The sequence below is a fragment of the Hemicordylus capensis genome, chromosome 2 (genome assembly GCF_027244095.1).
Source record: "Hemicordylus capensis ecotype Gifberg chromosome 2, rHemCap1.1.pri, whole genome shotgun sequence".
Classification (NCBI taxonomy): domain Eukaryota; kingdom Metazoa; phylum Chordata; class Lepidosauria; order Squamata; family Cordylidae; genus Hemicordylus; species Hemicordylus capensis.
In genome coordinates this window covers 352,647,700-352,665,404 of record NC_069658.1, presented here as the reverse complement: position 1 = coordinate 352,665,404, position 17,705 = coordinate 352,647,700, and the positions used below count along the sequence as shown (strand labels likewise).

Here is a 17,705-nt window from a genome sequence, read left to right as displayed (position 1 = left end):
GTAGTAATGGGGAACTTCAACTATCCTAACATCTGTTGAGAGACAAACTTAGCTGAGAGTTTGTCTCCCAACAGATACTGTGATGAATTCCTTATCAACTTCCTCTTTGAAAAGGTACAGGAAGGAACATATTGACTGTTCTCAACTTGATCCTAAACAATATGTAAGAGTTGTTCAATGATATTCAAGTGAGAACTCTGGGGAGAAATAATCATATAATGCTTAAATTTTATGGTTCATATGGAAATCTAAAGGCGAATATAGTCAACTGGGTGGTGCAAAGCAGCCACAATTCAAGTCAGCGGTTCCCTTGGTGCTGTGGAGGGAGCCCTAATGAATCAGTACTTTGGGTGAGCATTCTGGCTTTATTCAGCCCAATTTGGAGGAATGCATTCAAGTGCAGGAGTCAGAGAAAACATTCTGTTTCTTAACTTTATTCTGCTCCCAGTGGCAAGTGCAGCCTTGCAGCAGTCCCTGAAAAGACAACAGTTCCCAAAAGTTCATGAACCTTTCCCAGGATGACTGTAGGGAGGAGGGAAAAAAACCCTTTCTGGACACTCTTTAAGAAAGTGAAGCAGCCTCAGCTTTTGCTTCCTTGTTGCTGTGAACAAAATAAAGTTAAGAAACACTAGCCAATATCCTGATAAACGAAGCACACATGCAACCAAAGAAGCACATGTGCAGCTGCTACATTCTAGACTAAAGCAGGGCCGCTAATCACATAGGGAAGCGATTTTTGCAGATCTTCCCTTCCCTCTGAAGTGCTTTGTGCCCGAGGGCTGTACAGCTGAGAGGGACATATTTTCTGGTAGCACAGAGTGTTTTCGAGGGAATGGGAGATCAGCGAAAATCACTTCACTCTGCAAACTTCTGCTGGTTTAGTCTGGAACATGGCAGCTACATGCTGCATATGGGCTTCATTAGTCAGAATGTTGATCATTGCACACCTGGTAAGTATAGCAGGAAAAGCTGGTTGAACTTGTGAGCCAAACGGGCCAATTCACCCTGAATCAGGTGGTGGCTTGATTTGGGATGAATTTGGCCAAATCAGCCTGCTTCAAATCCTAATTCAGCCATTGAAGCGTCACACAGCCCTAGTAGTCAAACATGTACCTTGAATTCAAGGAAAACTGATCTTAATAAATTCAGAAAAGCACCTGGAAAGGATTTTAAGATGTGTGAAAGACAATCAACAAGGAGTTATTAAAGGTGCAGTCACAACCAATTACAATGAGAAAGAAAAATGGCAGACATCTAGAAAAGCCAGTGTTGCTGCATAAAAAGCTTATTTATGAACAGAAAATTTAAAAAGGACATGTACAAACTTGAAGGATGAAAGATCACCAGGAACTTTTATGCACAGGCGGTTTTACCTCAAGTTTACAGGGAGGTTTTACTGTGAACTCGAAGTTGTCCCCAAAAACCACCGCAAAGAGTGGATTTTTTTACCCTGGATATAAATTGGTTGCACTCTAAAGTGCAGTGAAAAACCCAAATTGTGTGTGAACTGCTCCCCAATAACTTGCAGGGACTTCAAGGTAAATCTAGCCCAGTGATTCTCAAACTTGGGTCCTCAGGTGTTATTGGACTTCAACTCCCATAATCCCCAACCAAAGGCCACTGAGGCTGGGGATTATGGGAGTTGAAGTCCAATAACACCTGAGGACCCAAGTTTGAGAATCCCTGATCTAGCCGATATGTGGATGCAACCCCTCTATTCCGGAGGAGATGTGAATTAAAGGGCTTCAAAAGCTCTGTGTGAAAAGCTTCCAGGTCTAAATACAGATGACCAGTTGAGACTTGTAGGGTCAAACTCAGGAAAGCTAAAGCTCAGAATGAGCTGAGGTTGGTGAGAGAATGGCTGGCTGATCAGGAAATAACTAGCTTTTTTAAATGAGCTAATGTCTTCAGGGCTAAATGAATTGGATCCTTAAAAAAAGAAAGGAATGAATAGCTATCTTCTCAGAACCTTTGGCTAAAATTCTGGAAATCAGCAGAGGTGTCACAAGACGAGATGCACCAATGTTTTCCCAATATTCAAAAAGGGGGAATAGGAAGATCTGTAATATTATAGTCCTGTCAGTCTGACTTTGATACAGGGAAAGATTCAGTAAGGCAGTCAGTCTGTATGCATCTTGATAACAATGCAGTTATTAGTAGAAAGAGTTACTAGTGGATTGTGGGAATGCTGTAATTTTTCTTGATTTCAGCAAAGCATTTGACAACGTTCTTCATGATATTTTGGTTGGCAAACTGGTCAAATGCAGAATAAAGAATAATACCAGCTGACATGATAGGCAGCCCTTCCAATGGAAGGACTGCTTTGCTCCTGCCTGGAAGCAGTTAAAAGACATTCCACAGCAGCCCCCTCGCTGTACCCTCAGGGCTGCCTTTAAGTTGCACAATGGCCCTGGTGGATCCCTACCATCAATGAAGGACCCTCTTTCACGTCAGCCACTGTCAGTGGGATTAATATATTGAAGTCATACTCAGAGTGCCTCACTTAAGTCTCTCACTTCTCCATAAGTGAGAAGTCTCACTTATGGAGAGGAGAGCTGGTCTTGTGGTAGCAAGCATGACTTGTCCCCATAGCTAAGCAGGGTCTGCCCTGGTTGCATATGAATGGGAGACTTGATGTGTGAGCACTGCAAGATATTCAGGGGATGGAGCCGCTCTGGGAAGAGCAGAAAGTTTCAAGTTCCCTCCCTGGCTTCTCCAAGATAGGGCTGAGAGAGATTCCTGCCTGCAACCTTGGAGAAGCCGCTGCCAGTCTGTGAAGACAATACTGAGCTGGATAGACCAATGGTCTGACTCAGTATATGGCAGCTTCCTATGTTCCTAGAGTGTGCTCCTTAGTGTCTTCTTCACAAATTAGAGGGAGGTTTCAGGTGGGATATAATAGGGCTTTATCCTGGGGCCGGTAATCTTTAGCATTTTTAAACATGATTTAGATGAAGTGGTGCAAGGAATTCTCATCAAATCTGTAGTAGGCACCAGATTAGGAAGGAGAGCTAGCACCTTAGAAGACAAGAATAGAGTTCAAAATAACCTTGATAGCATGCGAAACTGAGCTGACACTAACACAATGCAATTCATGAAAGATAAATGAAACATTCGGCAAACGTTAGGCCATAACAAACCAACCAACCAAATGCACAGGTATAGGATGTGGGATACCTGGCTTAGAAGTAGCACGTGTGAAAATGATCTCAGTATTTCAGTTGAGCACAAGCTGCACATGGATTTTAGGCTTCATTAATAGAACTAGCTTTTCTAAATCATAGAAGATAATAGTTCCTCTTTATTCCATTTGAGTCAGACCTCATCTGGAATACTGTGGCACAGCACCAGCTCTGGGCTCCGCTCTTTAAGAAAGGTGTAAACAAATTAAACAGGCTAGAGGAGGGCAATGAAGGTCAGGGGTCTGGATTACAAACCCTGTGAGGAAAGTTTGCAGGAAGCCTAGAGAAGAGAAGAGTGGGGGAGGACATGATACTAATGGTCACATACCTGAAGGTCTATCAGGCAGAAGAGGGCAAAGACTTGTTCTCTGCTGCCCCAGAAACTAGATTTAATGCATTTAAGTTACAAGAGAATAGATTTCAGCAGAACATTAAGAGAAACTGTAAAAGCAGTTTGTTGGATTCTATCTAGTAATCTTTTGTGTTTTGTTGTTTGTCCCACTGGGGAATCCTGTGGTGTGTGTGTGTGTGTGTTTGTTTGTGGCGGGGGCGAGGGAGTGGAGTCAGAAAGAAAAGGGAAGGAAAGCAGAAGGAGAAAATGGAATAAAGTTTCTGGAATAAATTCTTAGTTAAATCCACATAAGGTTGTTTTGTGTTTACGAGGGAAGCAGCTATAAAACACAGTTGATGGGAAAAAGTCCCAAGGGGATGGTAGGATCAGCTGAAGCAAGGTGAAGTGGTCACCTCAGGTAGCAGATTATCGGGGTACTGGCAGAATCAAAGTCAGATTACCACAGAGGCAAGAGAGACCATTGTCTACGGTGGAGTGGCATGTTAAATCTTATTTTAAAAAACTTTAAAAAAACTTTTAAAACTGCCGCTGTGCAGCAGCAAGAGCTCCTAAAGGACCCGCCTGCCTCCCAAATCCTGTCAGGTGGGCTGGACGCAGGGTGCTGCCTGCGTAGATGGTGGTGGAGACAGTGGCGAGAGACCGCCTCACACGGGCCCACCTTCCTCCCGAACGATAGAAGTCAGTCCGATTTCAGCCCTCTGCACACACACATAATCACACATATAATCTGGGAAATATACCAGCGGGGATTTGAACCAGCACCCCCTTGCTCCCTAGGCAAGTTACTTCCTGGCTGCATCATTAGGTGGCTGTAGTGTTCCTTACTACTAAATAGAATTTAGAAGAAGAGAATACAATTTCTTGAATTTTTAAGAGTGGAAGAATAGATTTAATTACAAGTGTCATTAGCATGGCATTTTCATAACAGACAATATTGTTAAGGTTTTAGTAGATAAGAAGAATTAGTGTGTTGCTTATGAAAATTGTTCATTTAAAGAGCAAGAAAAATGATTAATTTCTTTTTTGCCAATCAAGATGTTGCACCAAAAAAGATACATATAAAAACAAGGGAATTTTATTCTAGTCTTCAGGTTTTAATTTCTGTGTAAATTCAGCATTAGCTAGTCTTTTTTTGTCCACCTTTATCAATTTCTATTTAATTTAGATCTCATGCCTGCCTTTGCAATAATGGTACCATGGAGCTGGGTCACAGCAGTATCAGATTCCCTGGTTCTTATTTTGATAACATTTTCTGGATCACTGATAGCTTTTAGAAGAGCAATAGCTTAATTGAAATACGAGATATGGGTCCCGCCCCCACACCCAAGTGCCTGAAAATTCTCTAAGCTTCTGTGTGGTTTTGACTGTGCCAGAAGCAGGGAGGATTTCCTTGAAGTTAAAAGGTACAATTAATCTCTTGTTGCACTTCCAATTAACTAAATTGCTAACCTTATTGTGAAAAGTAGAAATGCAATCGAGTTTCTGCTTGAGGCATGCTAAAAGGGTGGGGAATGAAGTCATTTAATTAACTGACTTCAAGTATATTAAGAAGCATAGTGCCTTTTTTCTCTTCCTTTCCCCTCAATACCTTTAAATAGATTATTGAATAATGTGGATTTTTGTACTCACAGGGGACATGGAGCACTATGCTCAATTTTCAAATTGTCTAACAAAATCTTAGTCCAGCTAAAGCCTAAAGATGTGTAAGAGTGAATGCAAAGTTTGCTAGCCTTTCTGACTGGCAAGAGTCTCAAATGCAATGTGCTACCTTAAGTGGAGCAGCAGAGAAATGCATGACTAGCAAGCAGAAGGTTGCCAGTTTGAATCCCTGCTGATATGTTTCCCACACTAGGGAAAAACCTATATCAGGCAGCAGGGATATAGGAAGATGCTGAAAGGCATCATCTCACACTGCATGGGAGGAGAAAATGGTAAACCCCTCCTGTATTCTACCAAAGGAAACCACGGGGCTCTCTGGGCGCCAGGAGTCGAAATCGACTAGATGGCACACTTTACTTTACTAATGCTCAGAGATGCTATTTGCGAAAGGACTGGTTCTTATATTACCATAGTGTTATGGTTGGGGCTTCTTCATGGCTGCTTCCCACACAGCTCTAATTATGAGCAAATTGGGGAAATAATGCAGAAGACAAAAAGGCATGATTATCTGCACCAACAGTGTTCCTGTCCTGGAGGCCAGGGGCACAGTCATCATGGCAAGCTGCTATGTCATACAAGATGTTCACATGGTCTTTCTATTACAATGTAGAGTCTGATCCTGGAAGCTGTACAATGTTACCCTTTTGAATAGGTCAGGAAGGATCTAGGAATGCAGAACATTTTTAAGGTTCCTTTGGAACCTTAGTCTTCAACTGGTGGGTCAGGATGCAGGAGTGGGTCACACCCCAACCTAAGGTAGATTGCACAAGCATCACCACCATGATTTATTTTAAGAAGGTATGCAACTTGACCAGAACTAACTTAAAATTAGTTGCTATGCAGATGGCATCTGCATAAAAATGTTATCTTTGTCAAGTACAAAAGAAACATCTTGTTTTAGAATGACTAGATCCCAACCTGAAGGATTGGGTTGTAGTCTAAAATACATCACAAGGAGGATAAATATGCATGTGTTTTACAGATTGTCATGGGATATTAAATGTGTGCAATAGTGACACATCTTTGTTTCAAGTACAGCATATCTATGTTTCCTTATGGAGTAACATCAGCAAAGAGTTAATTAACTGATCAAGTCTGATTCTTTTGTCACTAGAAAAACCTGCCAGTATTAAAAGGATTTCAATTCCAAGGTTTGTTTGTTTTTTAATTTATTCAAGAACCATAGAATTTTAGAGTTGGAAGGGACCTTGAAGATTTTCTCATCCAGCCCAACTGCTCAGTGCAGAATCTCTGACAGATGCCCAGCGAAGGAAGGTCTACCACTTCACAAAGCAGATTATTTCACTCAGTGGAACATCTAGGTCATTTTGGAGCCTGGACCTGAAGGGCTTTGGAGGCCCCCCCTGCTGCAAGGCCCCCCTTACAATTTTTTAAAAGAATCAGAAGCCTGCTGCTGCCCCACAGTGCCACTCTTTGCCATTTTCACTGCTATTTGCAGACATTTTGCAACTCATTGAGTGCTGCCTAGAGAAGAGCCTGCAGTCCTGGCCAGCCTACCCGGGACATTTCCAAGATCTGCCAGTTGCAAGCCATTGTCTGGGTCTCATCCTTGTTAAGCAGTTGAAAGATCAGCTGGCTGCAGGGAGTGGATTCTGGGGGTGGCGAATGTTGTAAATGGTTTTTCCCTCATTTAGAAATGGGAGAATAAATGGGAAGATCTAGCTTTTGGGTGCTTAAAATAACTTTAGAACAAGGACAAAAATATTGTAATTCTACACACACACACACAAACACACACACACACACACACACATCATTTTGCAAGGTTGTCTTCATTTAAACAGAAAAGCAGCATCTTTTGTGCTCTTTTACTCTTTTAGTCAGCTCAGAAAACCTCTTTCCAGAGAGTTTCCGTTTCTCATTTTCTATTTCTTTTTCTTTCTACCTCTCCGCTACATTTATTATCTATCCCTGAACAGAGTAACCATAATTTTAATGTTGGCCACAGATAGTGACTGCACATTTCCACACTTCACCAGCTGCATGCAATTTTCAAAGCAGAACTAGCCATTTGCAGTGGGGTGTTGGGGTGTGTGTGTGTGTGTGTGTGTGTGTGTGTGTGTGTGTGTGTGTAGAAAACAAGAACCAAACAACATCCCCATCTCTTAGCCCCAAATCCACAATGAGAGCCGACATGACTCCCTGATTCTAAAATATATTAAAGCAGTGACACACCAGCAGAACTGTGCTTGGACATCAGTGTTAGGAGAGGAAAGGATATACCTTAGAGAAATCCGGCAGCGATTGTGGTGCAAGGAGCTGCAAAGGCAGTACAGATTTATTTGGAAATATAACTGTCTCCCGAGTTCCAGTCCTGCTGATTAAAAAGCACCTCTGACTACTGCCCCAACCTGAGACAGCAGGGAAAGGCTTGGATCTAGAAGCACATCCAGACTGTATACCTGTTCCTTCTGGGGAAGTGTGACCCTATCCAGATCAGGCAGATCAAAATCATCTCTTGAGTGCTGACCCCGCACAATAAGTACCTCCATCTTATCTGGATTCAGTCTTAGCTTGTTACCTCTCATCCAGCCCGTCATTGCCTCTAGGCAGGCATTTAGGGAGATTATGCCTTCTCCTGATGAAGTTGACATGGAGAAATAGATTTGGGAGTCATCAGCATATTGATAACACCCTGTGCCAAATCTCCTAATGATTTATTCCAGCGGTTTCATGTAGATGTTAAAAAGCATTGTGTCCGGCCACACTAGCTGGCCTTACTGTCGAGAACGAGGCTGGGTGGTGGTCCTATGCCTCAGGAGCTGGCAATGGGTGGGAGAAAGAGGAGGGTGGCGTACTGACGAGCCCAACCCCGGACCCTGCTGACCTCTCAGTCACCCAGCCGAGTGGCATGTCAGATGGGGAGACCTCCAGGGGAGGCACGAGGGAGTGACATCACCAGTGCACTTCTCGAAGGGATGGGGCATGGAGGGAAAGAGGGCCCAATTAAAGGAAATTTTAATTGACAGGGAGCACAGGTGCCAGGGATAATGGGCTAATAAAGAGGGGCATTGGCCCCATAATTGGGAGTTGGAGGTGCCCAGCCTGTGAGGAGGCATTTAAGGTGCCGGCCAGGGATGAGTGGCTGGCTGAGGGTGAGTGCTGGGTCTTCCGGAGAGAGGCCGGCACAAACGGCAAACAGTCTGGGATGGAGGAGATTCAGGGTGATGTTTAACCCCTCCCCATCCCTACTCTGAGGCTGGACTCTGCGTGCTCGGGCAGGCTGGGTGAAGGAGATGCCAACATGTAGCCAGACACATTATTGGTCACTAAGATACTGAGGTCCCTTTCATCGTGGTTCATATACTATCCCTATTCCTGTACTTGTGCAACTAATTTTTCTTACCTAAATGCAAGACTTTACATCGTTTCTGTTGAACTTCATCCTGTTGGTTTTCACCGAGTATTTGAATTTGTCCAGATTGGATTGAATCTTGATTCTGTTTTCTAAAGTGTTAGCTATACCACCCCCAGCTTCTGCAGATTTTATAAGCATCTCTTCTATTCCATCTTTCAAGTTGATTATAAAATTAAAATAATAAATAATAAATAATAAAATAAAATTGACAGGACAGAGCCCTGTGGCACTTCACTTGATACCTCCCTCTAGGATGACATGGAGCCATTAAGGAGCACTAATTGGGTACGGTTTTTCAGCCAGCTATGAATCCAGATAACAATAATGTTATCTAGCTCACATTTTACCAACTTATCAACAAGAATATCATGGAAAATGTTACTAAATGCTTTGCTGAAATCAAGATACACTATGACTACAGCATTCCAATGATCTACTAAACTAGTAATACTAATTTAAGGAGATTTTTCTTACTCAAATGCAGGACTTCACAGGGATTAGTCTGACATGCCATGTTCACCATCCATCTATACATGAGGAAGAATGCATATGTTCAAAGTGCCCTGGAAATCCAGGGGATTTTTTCCATAAATCATTTTCTTCCACTGTTTGATTTTTCTTTCTTTCATAATTTCCCTCCTGTGCTGTATGACCCTTCTTCTAATTACACTTTTGAAAATGGAAAATTTTAAAGTTAAGTTTTCTTTTTTAAAAGAATTACACCTGAAACTAAAGACTTACATTGATATCTTCCAAATCTAAAAAGTTCAGCATGACTCCATTGCGTTTCCAAATGATTGGAGGCCTCAGAAGTCCACGGATAGCGCAGGTCAAAACAGTGCTCAGTCCAACAGTCACTGTGGTAATGCTGACATTCTGCTCTTCTGGAAGTGTGAGTTGGACCACCTCTGAGAAGGTAATAAAAAGTAATAATTATTAACCTAAAAATGTATCTGGCCTGCTTGCTGATTGGGGATATTTCAGCAAAAGATATGAACTGCAAAGAAGGTGAACTTCAAAACAACAACGTGAAATAGGATACACCTCAATAAACCTAGATTGCAGTCTAATCTTTATTTCATGCTCCTTGGTTGTCAGACAACCTCCTAGCTATTTAGAGAGAAACAGCAATATAATCCATTCTCATTTCCATCATGCAGAATCAAATTCAAATAGAACAAATGAACTACAACAATATTTTATCTTCAGGGGTTCTCTCAGACTAGCAAGCATAACTAAACACACATTTTCAAAGGTCTCCATAGGCTTAACGCCATACTTGACACTTGATATTTTTGTTCTCGTTGCTTTCCAGGATCAGTGCCAATCAAGCACTTGTAATGAACATATGATTTCATTCATCTGAACTATATCACACAACTGGCTTGCAGACTACACAGAAAACCTAAATGAATTGATGTAGGTACAGCATAGTGTACGATGTCAACTAAGACCACACCTTATTGAAAAGAAACCAATTCTTCTCCTTCAATTTGAAGCATTGCAAAAAGTACATTGACATTTTTCTTTCAAGTCCATCTTCAGTAGCCTAGTTGAAAAGTAAAGTTTGAGGAGGCTCTTTTTCTTTCTCATTTTTCATAATCATGCAAATTAGCTTGATAGGCACCATCTTCATAAAGTAAAATGCAAGCTTTTCCCGGCCCTGTTCTATCAAGTGAAAAAATATTGTATTTTTAAAAAACAATACACTGTGACTTAACCCTGTTTGGACCTTACATTCAGCATGTGTACAATCTGATAGCCCTATCCATACATTATGTTCAAGCACATACAGTCTGTGTACAGTGTTCTCATGTACAGCTCTGTACATGTACATGTACACAATTGCTGTACATGTATATGTACACAATGGCTGACATTCTGTGCAGAGTTAAAACTGCATAACAAGAGTTGTGCCTATGAAAGGACACTGTGTCACAGTTCCACCTGGTGTCTTGCTGAGTAGGGAAATACACATGGAGAAGGATCAGGGAGAGGTTTTTGCTGCTCTCTCCTTCCTCCAAATAAAAATGACTTTTTGACTTCAGGACTAGGGATGTGCACGGAACTGGCTGGGCGTTTGGGTTCTATGTCGAACCGGTTCTGTTTGACGGTTCCGGGGTAGAACTGAACCCCTCCCCCATTTGGTGAGACCGAACCCCCCGATGGTTCAGGGGCGGGTTGCAAAGCCTGTTTATTTTTTTTTAACCTCTAGCCTCTTCAGGGGGCTTCCTCTAGGCCACAGGGGCTCCGCGAAGGTTCTCCCTCCCCCCACTGGCCTTGTTTATCACTGCTGTGGCCCATTTTAAGCCCTTTTTTGGCCCGTTTGGGCCTTGGTAAGCTGGTGCTGCAGACATTTTGTCCACCGCTGCTCATGTGCAAATGGCCTCTGTGAGGCCTGGTATGACCCAGGGCCTCACAGAGGCCATTTGTGCATGGATGGTGGCCATTTCTTTAAAAAAAAAATTTAAATGGCTGCTGTGCATGTGCAAATGGCCTCTGCGAGGCTCTGGGATATGCCAGGCCTCACAGAGGCCATTTGCGCATGAGCGGCGGTGGACAAAATGTCTGCAGCGCCAGCTTACCAAGGCCCGAACGGGCCGAAAAAAGGCTTAAAATGGGTTGCGATGGTGATAAACAAGGTTGGTGGGGAAGGGGGAACCTTCACGGACCCCACCCCTGTGGCCTAGAGGAAGCCCCCCAAACGGGCTAGAGTAAACATACTTTTTAAATTAAGTTGAAAAAACCCCCTCAGTGAACCCGCCCCCCCGGACCAGACCGAATGGGGGGGGGGAGTTCTAAGGGGGTGCTGGACTGAACGGGGGGGTGACACTTAGCAGTGTTATCTAAATGTCCTCTTACAATGGGAATGCATGTGCTGATCTTTTGTTGAGCTGATAGCCATGCTAAATTGCTTTATATGACTGGATTCCTAGCCATCAACATATTCCTTCTTTCCCCCTTTATATTACATTCTGATTAACACTTGCACAGGGAAAACAACATTTCTCAGGATTCAGATACCAGTACATTTCACACATCCCTCTGCAAATATCACTATAGTAGTATTATCATTTGCTTAGCCAACTGTTATAAAAGATGACAACATACACTTTGCTGAAGACATCTGTACAGACAGGTAAGACTTGTCTAGGGGAATTACTGTCAGTGGCAGAGAGTTGTTATTAAGCATTTCAACAAAAGGCATCAAGGAGTGGTAGAGCAATCAAGATGCATTGTCAAAACCACAGTACCCACAGTTTTATCTTCCTCTGGCTGTCTCTTCTTAGCTCAGCCGCTAAGGCTCTGGCAAAAACATGGCCTTAGAGGTATGTCACATTTAAATGCTCCAAACTGAGCATTCAAGTTAATAGCCCATTCAGATGATTTGGGGAGGATAGGAAAGATGAGTGCAGTTCACACCTCCTTCCTTGCTATGTTGCTCCAGTTCTTGGCTGCCAGATAAACAAGAAAGCCAGTGCATTGTTCCAGGAGGCACAACATCTCTGGAACTCACATTCTTCCCCTGCCTGCAGATTTCTGTTGTTTGGTAACTGCTGGAGACTGCTAAGTGGAACACAGCTGCCATAAGGAAAGCAGTAAACAAATGTGCTGCTCTCCTTTGTGCAGAAAGGAAAAGCATGAATAAACCCTAGCATCACTGAAGGAAAAGCTTGAGAGGAATCTGCAGGAGTCTCATCATGATTAAGTAATAAGAGTAATCAGACCTGGGATCAACCCATTTCCCTTCACAGCTGGCATCTTCTAGAGGCAATAATTTTGCCACAATGAAAGATTCTGTGTGTTTTGAGCAGTGTTTTAAGAAATGTTGTTGAAGTGGATTAGCAAGCAAGCAACATAGGCCATCATGTAAGCACCTGGCTTTCAAAACAACAACCCAAGAAAGCACAATGTTACAACCAAACAATCAGTGGCGTATCTAGGGAAAATAGTGCCTAGGGCAAGCACTGAAATTGCGCCCCCTGTCCAAACATCTGACACCCATCTTTCAGATAACTTTATCATAACATCAGCTGAAAAATACAAGTCAAGCTCATTAATCTTTTAATATTTCAAAAATTATTTAGCAGTGGACGTAGCCAGACCAAAAAATGCTGGGAAACTACAAATTTCAGTATGCTGGGGCTCATGAAATACCCAAATACTATGTGGAGGTGTACTTGGAAAACTAAACAGAAGTGCCTGTCTAATTCTCTTCTATGCATTGTAGCATCACTATTACAGAAGTTTTAAAAATAAATGGAGATTTTGACTTTTCCCAGATACTCTGAAAATAATTAAAGTATATGCAGAGTAAAATGTGTCACTGTTTGGAATATATTCTAGTATTTCAGAAAGAGTTAAAATGAGAGAAAGAGAGCAAGAAACTCCCAGTGGGCCTTAATACTAAGGATTTCACACTGATTCAAAGACAAACTCACCATTAGTAGCCATATTATTAAGACATCACATTTAACTCACTCATCACAAGAAACAAAGTAAAAGCAAATGAATACAATCCTAGCTCATAAGCTTCAGCTCATTATTCACAAGTCCTGATTCTCTGTACATAGTGCCAAACTGAATATGTGTACAGTGATTTATATTATATTGAATTAAAAATAATACCTGTAGTCCCTTCAGGGGGGTTCCTAAAGGCTGTGGGGGGGGGGTCTGCAAAGGTTTCCCTCCCCCTCTGGCTTCTAGGGCCTTGCAGGGACCATTTTAGCATGTGTCGTGGCCATTTTTAATTTTTTTTTAATGGCTGCTAAAAACAAAATGGCCACCACGCATGCTCAAATGGCCTCTGCAAGGCCTGGCCTGGCCTGGCCTAGGGTCTCACAGAGGCTATTTGAGCATGTGCAGTGGCCATTGTGTTTTCAGCAGCCATTTTTAAATTTTTTTATTTATTTTATGAAATGGCGCCCCCCTTCAAGTGGCACCCGGGGCACGTGCCCTGCCCGCCTCACCCTAGATACGCCCCTGAAAACAATACTGTAGTTTAGACACTCTTGAATTTGTAAGGAAGACAATAGTGAGCAAATACGTAGTTAGTCTTTATGTGCCAAGGCTGATTAGCCTTTAAAGGAAACTTTGATTAGGGATTGAATCACTGGGATAATCTGATGACATACCCTTTGCTGTCTCAGAGTTCTTTGCTTTTATTTCTGTCCAGACAAATTAAGTAGCCACACTGAAGCAAAGATCAGGGAATCTAACACAGCCCAGGTCTATTTCAGAGCAATGTACTAGATGCTCTAGTTGACATAAGAAAAAAATATATGCTAAATTATTCACCCTGTCAGTTGCAAATGGTAGTGGCATGTTGTTAGTCTCCCAGTGGATGGAAAACTTTTGCACACACAAGCAGTAAAAAGCTGCTTGTCAGTTCACAGGCTGGTGTGTTTGCCTCCTTTCTAGTTGATGTTATAATGCTGTTTATGGCTGCTGTTTTAAATTGGCTTTTACCTTTGTTATCCTTAAAAAAAACCCTTGCCCTTTTTAATCTTTTTAAACCACTTCGGGAAAGAGCATGGTAGTGAGATATAAAACTTTTAATACACAATAATAAATTAATACATCATTGGAGCTTACAGAAATGCACTGGGTTGTTAACATCATCAGATATTTTATGCTAATAAGAGGCACCTTTTAAAAGTGGTAATTCTCTTTATTTAGCAGGAGGAGAGCAACTGGTTCTACCCACCCTCAGGACAGCATCCCTCAGTGGCTGTTGCTGGTGTCTATCTTATATTTCTTTTAAAACTGTGAGTCCTTGGGGACAGGGATTCATCTTACTTACTTACTTAATTCCCTATTTAAACCACTGTGGGAACTTTGGTTGAAAAGCAGTAGAGTATATAAATATTCATAGTAGTAGTAGTAGTAGATGATACTGCCAGTTGAAACAGCATGAATAGATAAAAAGTTCTGAGACTTGGGTAATGGGTAGATGTGTAAGTCTACAAAACATGGATAAACACATCAGATGAAATGGAGACATATTTTTAAACAATAAAAATAAGAAATGCTAAGCACACTCATCTTTAATTTTCCAGTAACTGATATCAGGGAAGATGCTTGTCTTCTGTTCTGGAAGCCCTTACTTCTAGTCACAGATTTTGAGGATATTGTAGTTATTCTTGGAAGAAAGGAAAACACTCTGCACACACTCAAAGCTCATTTTGGGTTTTGTTGCTTTGTATGTTATACCGTAGGTCTGAGTCCTGATGTCAAGTATTGAAATTGTGAGGTAGCTTAAAGTAGTTTCTTAATTGGCTTAAAGTATTTTCTGAAGTTAACAAAAACAAATACAATTTAAGAGATCAGTTCATATGCTGTCTCACAATTATTCACTGTGTTGTCATTCAGAAAAAGTGTTGCCATTCAGAAAAAATGATACATTTATTGAAACCATTCATTCACTCAACCATGTTCCTTTCATTGAACACTTTAACATGAGGAATGTAATGTACATATCTAAACATATGGACTGATATCCTGACTTGGGACACGGGCACATTTGCTGTGTTCCAGAGTAAAGCAGCATAGACAGTCATGCAGTGGGGGTGATATTTGCCAATTTCTCCTATCCTTTTTAATGTTCTGTGACTGCCCCCACCCCTCTGCAAGGACATATTTTGGGGATTCACAGAGCACTTCCGAAGGAAGCTGAGATCAATGAAAATTACCCTCTCCGCTTATGCAACTGCCCATGCAATGCAGCAAATGCATATGTGCTTGCTTTGCTGCATACAAGCTTCATAAGTCAGGATGTCGGCCATGGAGTTGACTTGTACTAAGTCAGACCATTCATCCATCTAACTCAGTACTGTCTAAACTGACTGGCAGCAACTTTCCAGTATTTAGGCAGGTGTCTCTTTCTCAACCTTACCTGGACATAACATGGATTGTACATGCCATGTTTTTAATTGATTGATTGATTGATTGATTGATTGTATTTATACACTGCCTAATATTGAAGTCTCTAGGCGGTTTACAGAATTAAAACATAAATATAAAACATTTAAAATACATAAAAAGATAGATAATTTTAAAAAATTGGTATCAGTTGAAGGCCTGGGAAAACAGGTATGTCTTCAGGGTCCTCCTAAAAACAAACAGAGAAGGGGATGTTCTTATTTGAGCAGGGAGCAAGTTCCAAAATGCTGGGGCAGCCACAAAGAAGGCCAGGTCCCATCAAACAAGTAGGTGGCAGCCATAACTGGACCTATCCAGATGATCTTAATAGGCAGCAGGGTTCATGACAGAGAAGGCGCTTTCTTAACTACCTGGACCTAAGCCATTACGGGCTTTATAGGTAATAACCAGTACTTTGTATTTTATTCGGAAGTATATTGGCAGCCCGTGAAGTTCTTTTAGAATTGGTGTTATGTGGTCCCTTTGTGTTGTCCCAGAGACCAATCTGGCTGCCGCTTTCTGAACCAATTGTAGTTTCCAAACTACATACAAATGAAGCCCCAAATAGAGTGTATTACAGTAGTCAAGCCTAGAGGTTACCAGCATATGTACCACAGTTAAGGTCATTTGTCTCCAGAAATGGGCTTATCTGGTGCATCAGCCAAAGCTGATAAGAACCTAAGAACATAAGAACAGCCCTGCTGGGTTAAGCCCAAGGCCCATCTGGTCCAGCATCCTGTTTTACACAGTGGCCCACCAGATGCCGCTGGAAGCCTACAGGCAGGAGTTGAGAGCATGCCCTCTCTCCTGATGTTACTCTCCTGCAACTGGTACTCAGAGGCATCCTACCTTTGAGGCTGGACGTGTCCTATAGCCCTCCAACTAGTAGTCGTTGATAGACCTCTCTCCCATGAAGTTATCCAAACCCCTCTTAAAGCCATCCAGGTTGTTGGCTGTCACCACATCTTGTGACAGAGAATTCCACTCTGCCACAGAGTGGAATGCTGATAATAAAGCATTCCTGGCCACAGCCTCAACCTGAGAAACCAGGGAGAGTTTGGGATCCAGGAGCACTCCCAGACTATGAACCTGATCTTTTAGGGGGAGGGTAACTCCACCCAGAACAGGCAGATCTAAATCATCTCTCAGATCCCAACCCCCGACAGACAGTACCTCCGTCTTGTTCGGATTAAACTTCAGCCTGTTATCTCTCATCCAGCCCAATATCGCCTCCAGGCAGGCACTTGGGGTGGGGGATCATGCCATTTCCTGATGAAGTTGGTAAGGAGAAATAGATCTGGCTGTCATCAACATATTGATAGCACCCCAGACCAAACTTCCTGATTATCTCTCTCAGCGGTTTCATGTAGATATTAAAAAGCATTGGAGACAGTACGGAGCCCTGTTGAACACCACACTTTAGCTCTCGTTTTTCAGAGCAAAAGTCTTCAAGAGACACCATCTGGAATCTGCCAGAGAGGAAGTAATGGAACCACTGTAAAACAGTGCCACCCAATCCCACCTTCTTCAAGTGACCCAGCAGAATACCATGGTCAATGATACCAAAAGCTGCCAAGAGATCCAAAAGGATAAGCAGAGTCACACTCCCTCTGTCGATTGCCAATTGGAGATCATCCATCAGGCCAACCAAGGCAGTCTCAGCCCCATAGCCCACCTGGAAGCCAGTCTGGAAAGGATCTAAATATTCTGTGTCATCCAAAACTGCCTGGAGCTGAGAATCAACCACTCGCTCAGCCAAAGAAGATTAGAGATTAATCTGTAATTAGCTAACTTTGAGGGATCTAATGCAGGTTTCTTTAAATAAGGTCTAATAATAGCCTCCTTAAGACAAGGAGGCAAATTCCTGCCCTCCCTCAGAGAAGCATTTATGATATTGACCAGACCCTCTCTGACAATATGACTGCCAGATGAAATAAGCCAAGTTGGGCAAGGGTCAAGAGAGCAGGTGGTGAGACATACAGTCTGAAGCAGTTTGTCCACATCTTCAGAAGTAACAAAGTGAAAGTGATCAGATTCAATCCTACAAAAGGGGTTGCTGGGCACCTCCACAATAGACTCTGCAGGAACTGTGGAGTCCAGTTCAGCATGAATACAAGATATTTTATCTGCAAAAAAGTTGTTAAAAACATCACAGCAAGTGACAGATGGTTCCAAGTTCAAATTCAAGGCAAAGGGGGCATGAACTAGCCCC

At 42.3% G+C, this 17,705-nt stretch overlaps 1 protein-coding gene across 6 annotated transcripts in view; it reads right to left on the bottom strand.

The window, feature by feature from the left end:
* The window catches only part of FSTL4 (follistatin like 4), a 705,580-nt gene that overhangs the window by 64,631 nt on the left and 623,244 nt on the right, over positions 1 to 17,705 (bottom strand). For 5 of the 6 annotated variants that reach the window (XM_053297769.1, XM_053297770.1, XM_053297772.1 and 2 more), the window contains one exon: positions 9,314 to 9,480. The exons of the other annotated variant lie outside the window; for it this stretch is intronic. In XM_053297769.1, coding sequence (XP_053153744.1) covers positions 9,314 to 9,480 — 167 coding nt within the window. The remainder of the gene's footprint in view (positions 1 to 9,313; positions 9,481 to 17,705) is intronic. 6 annotated transcript variants of the gene reach the window in all.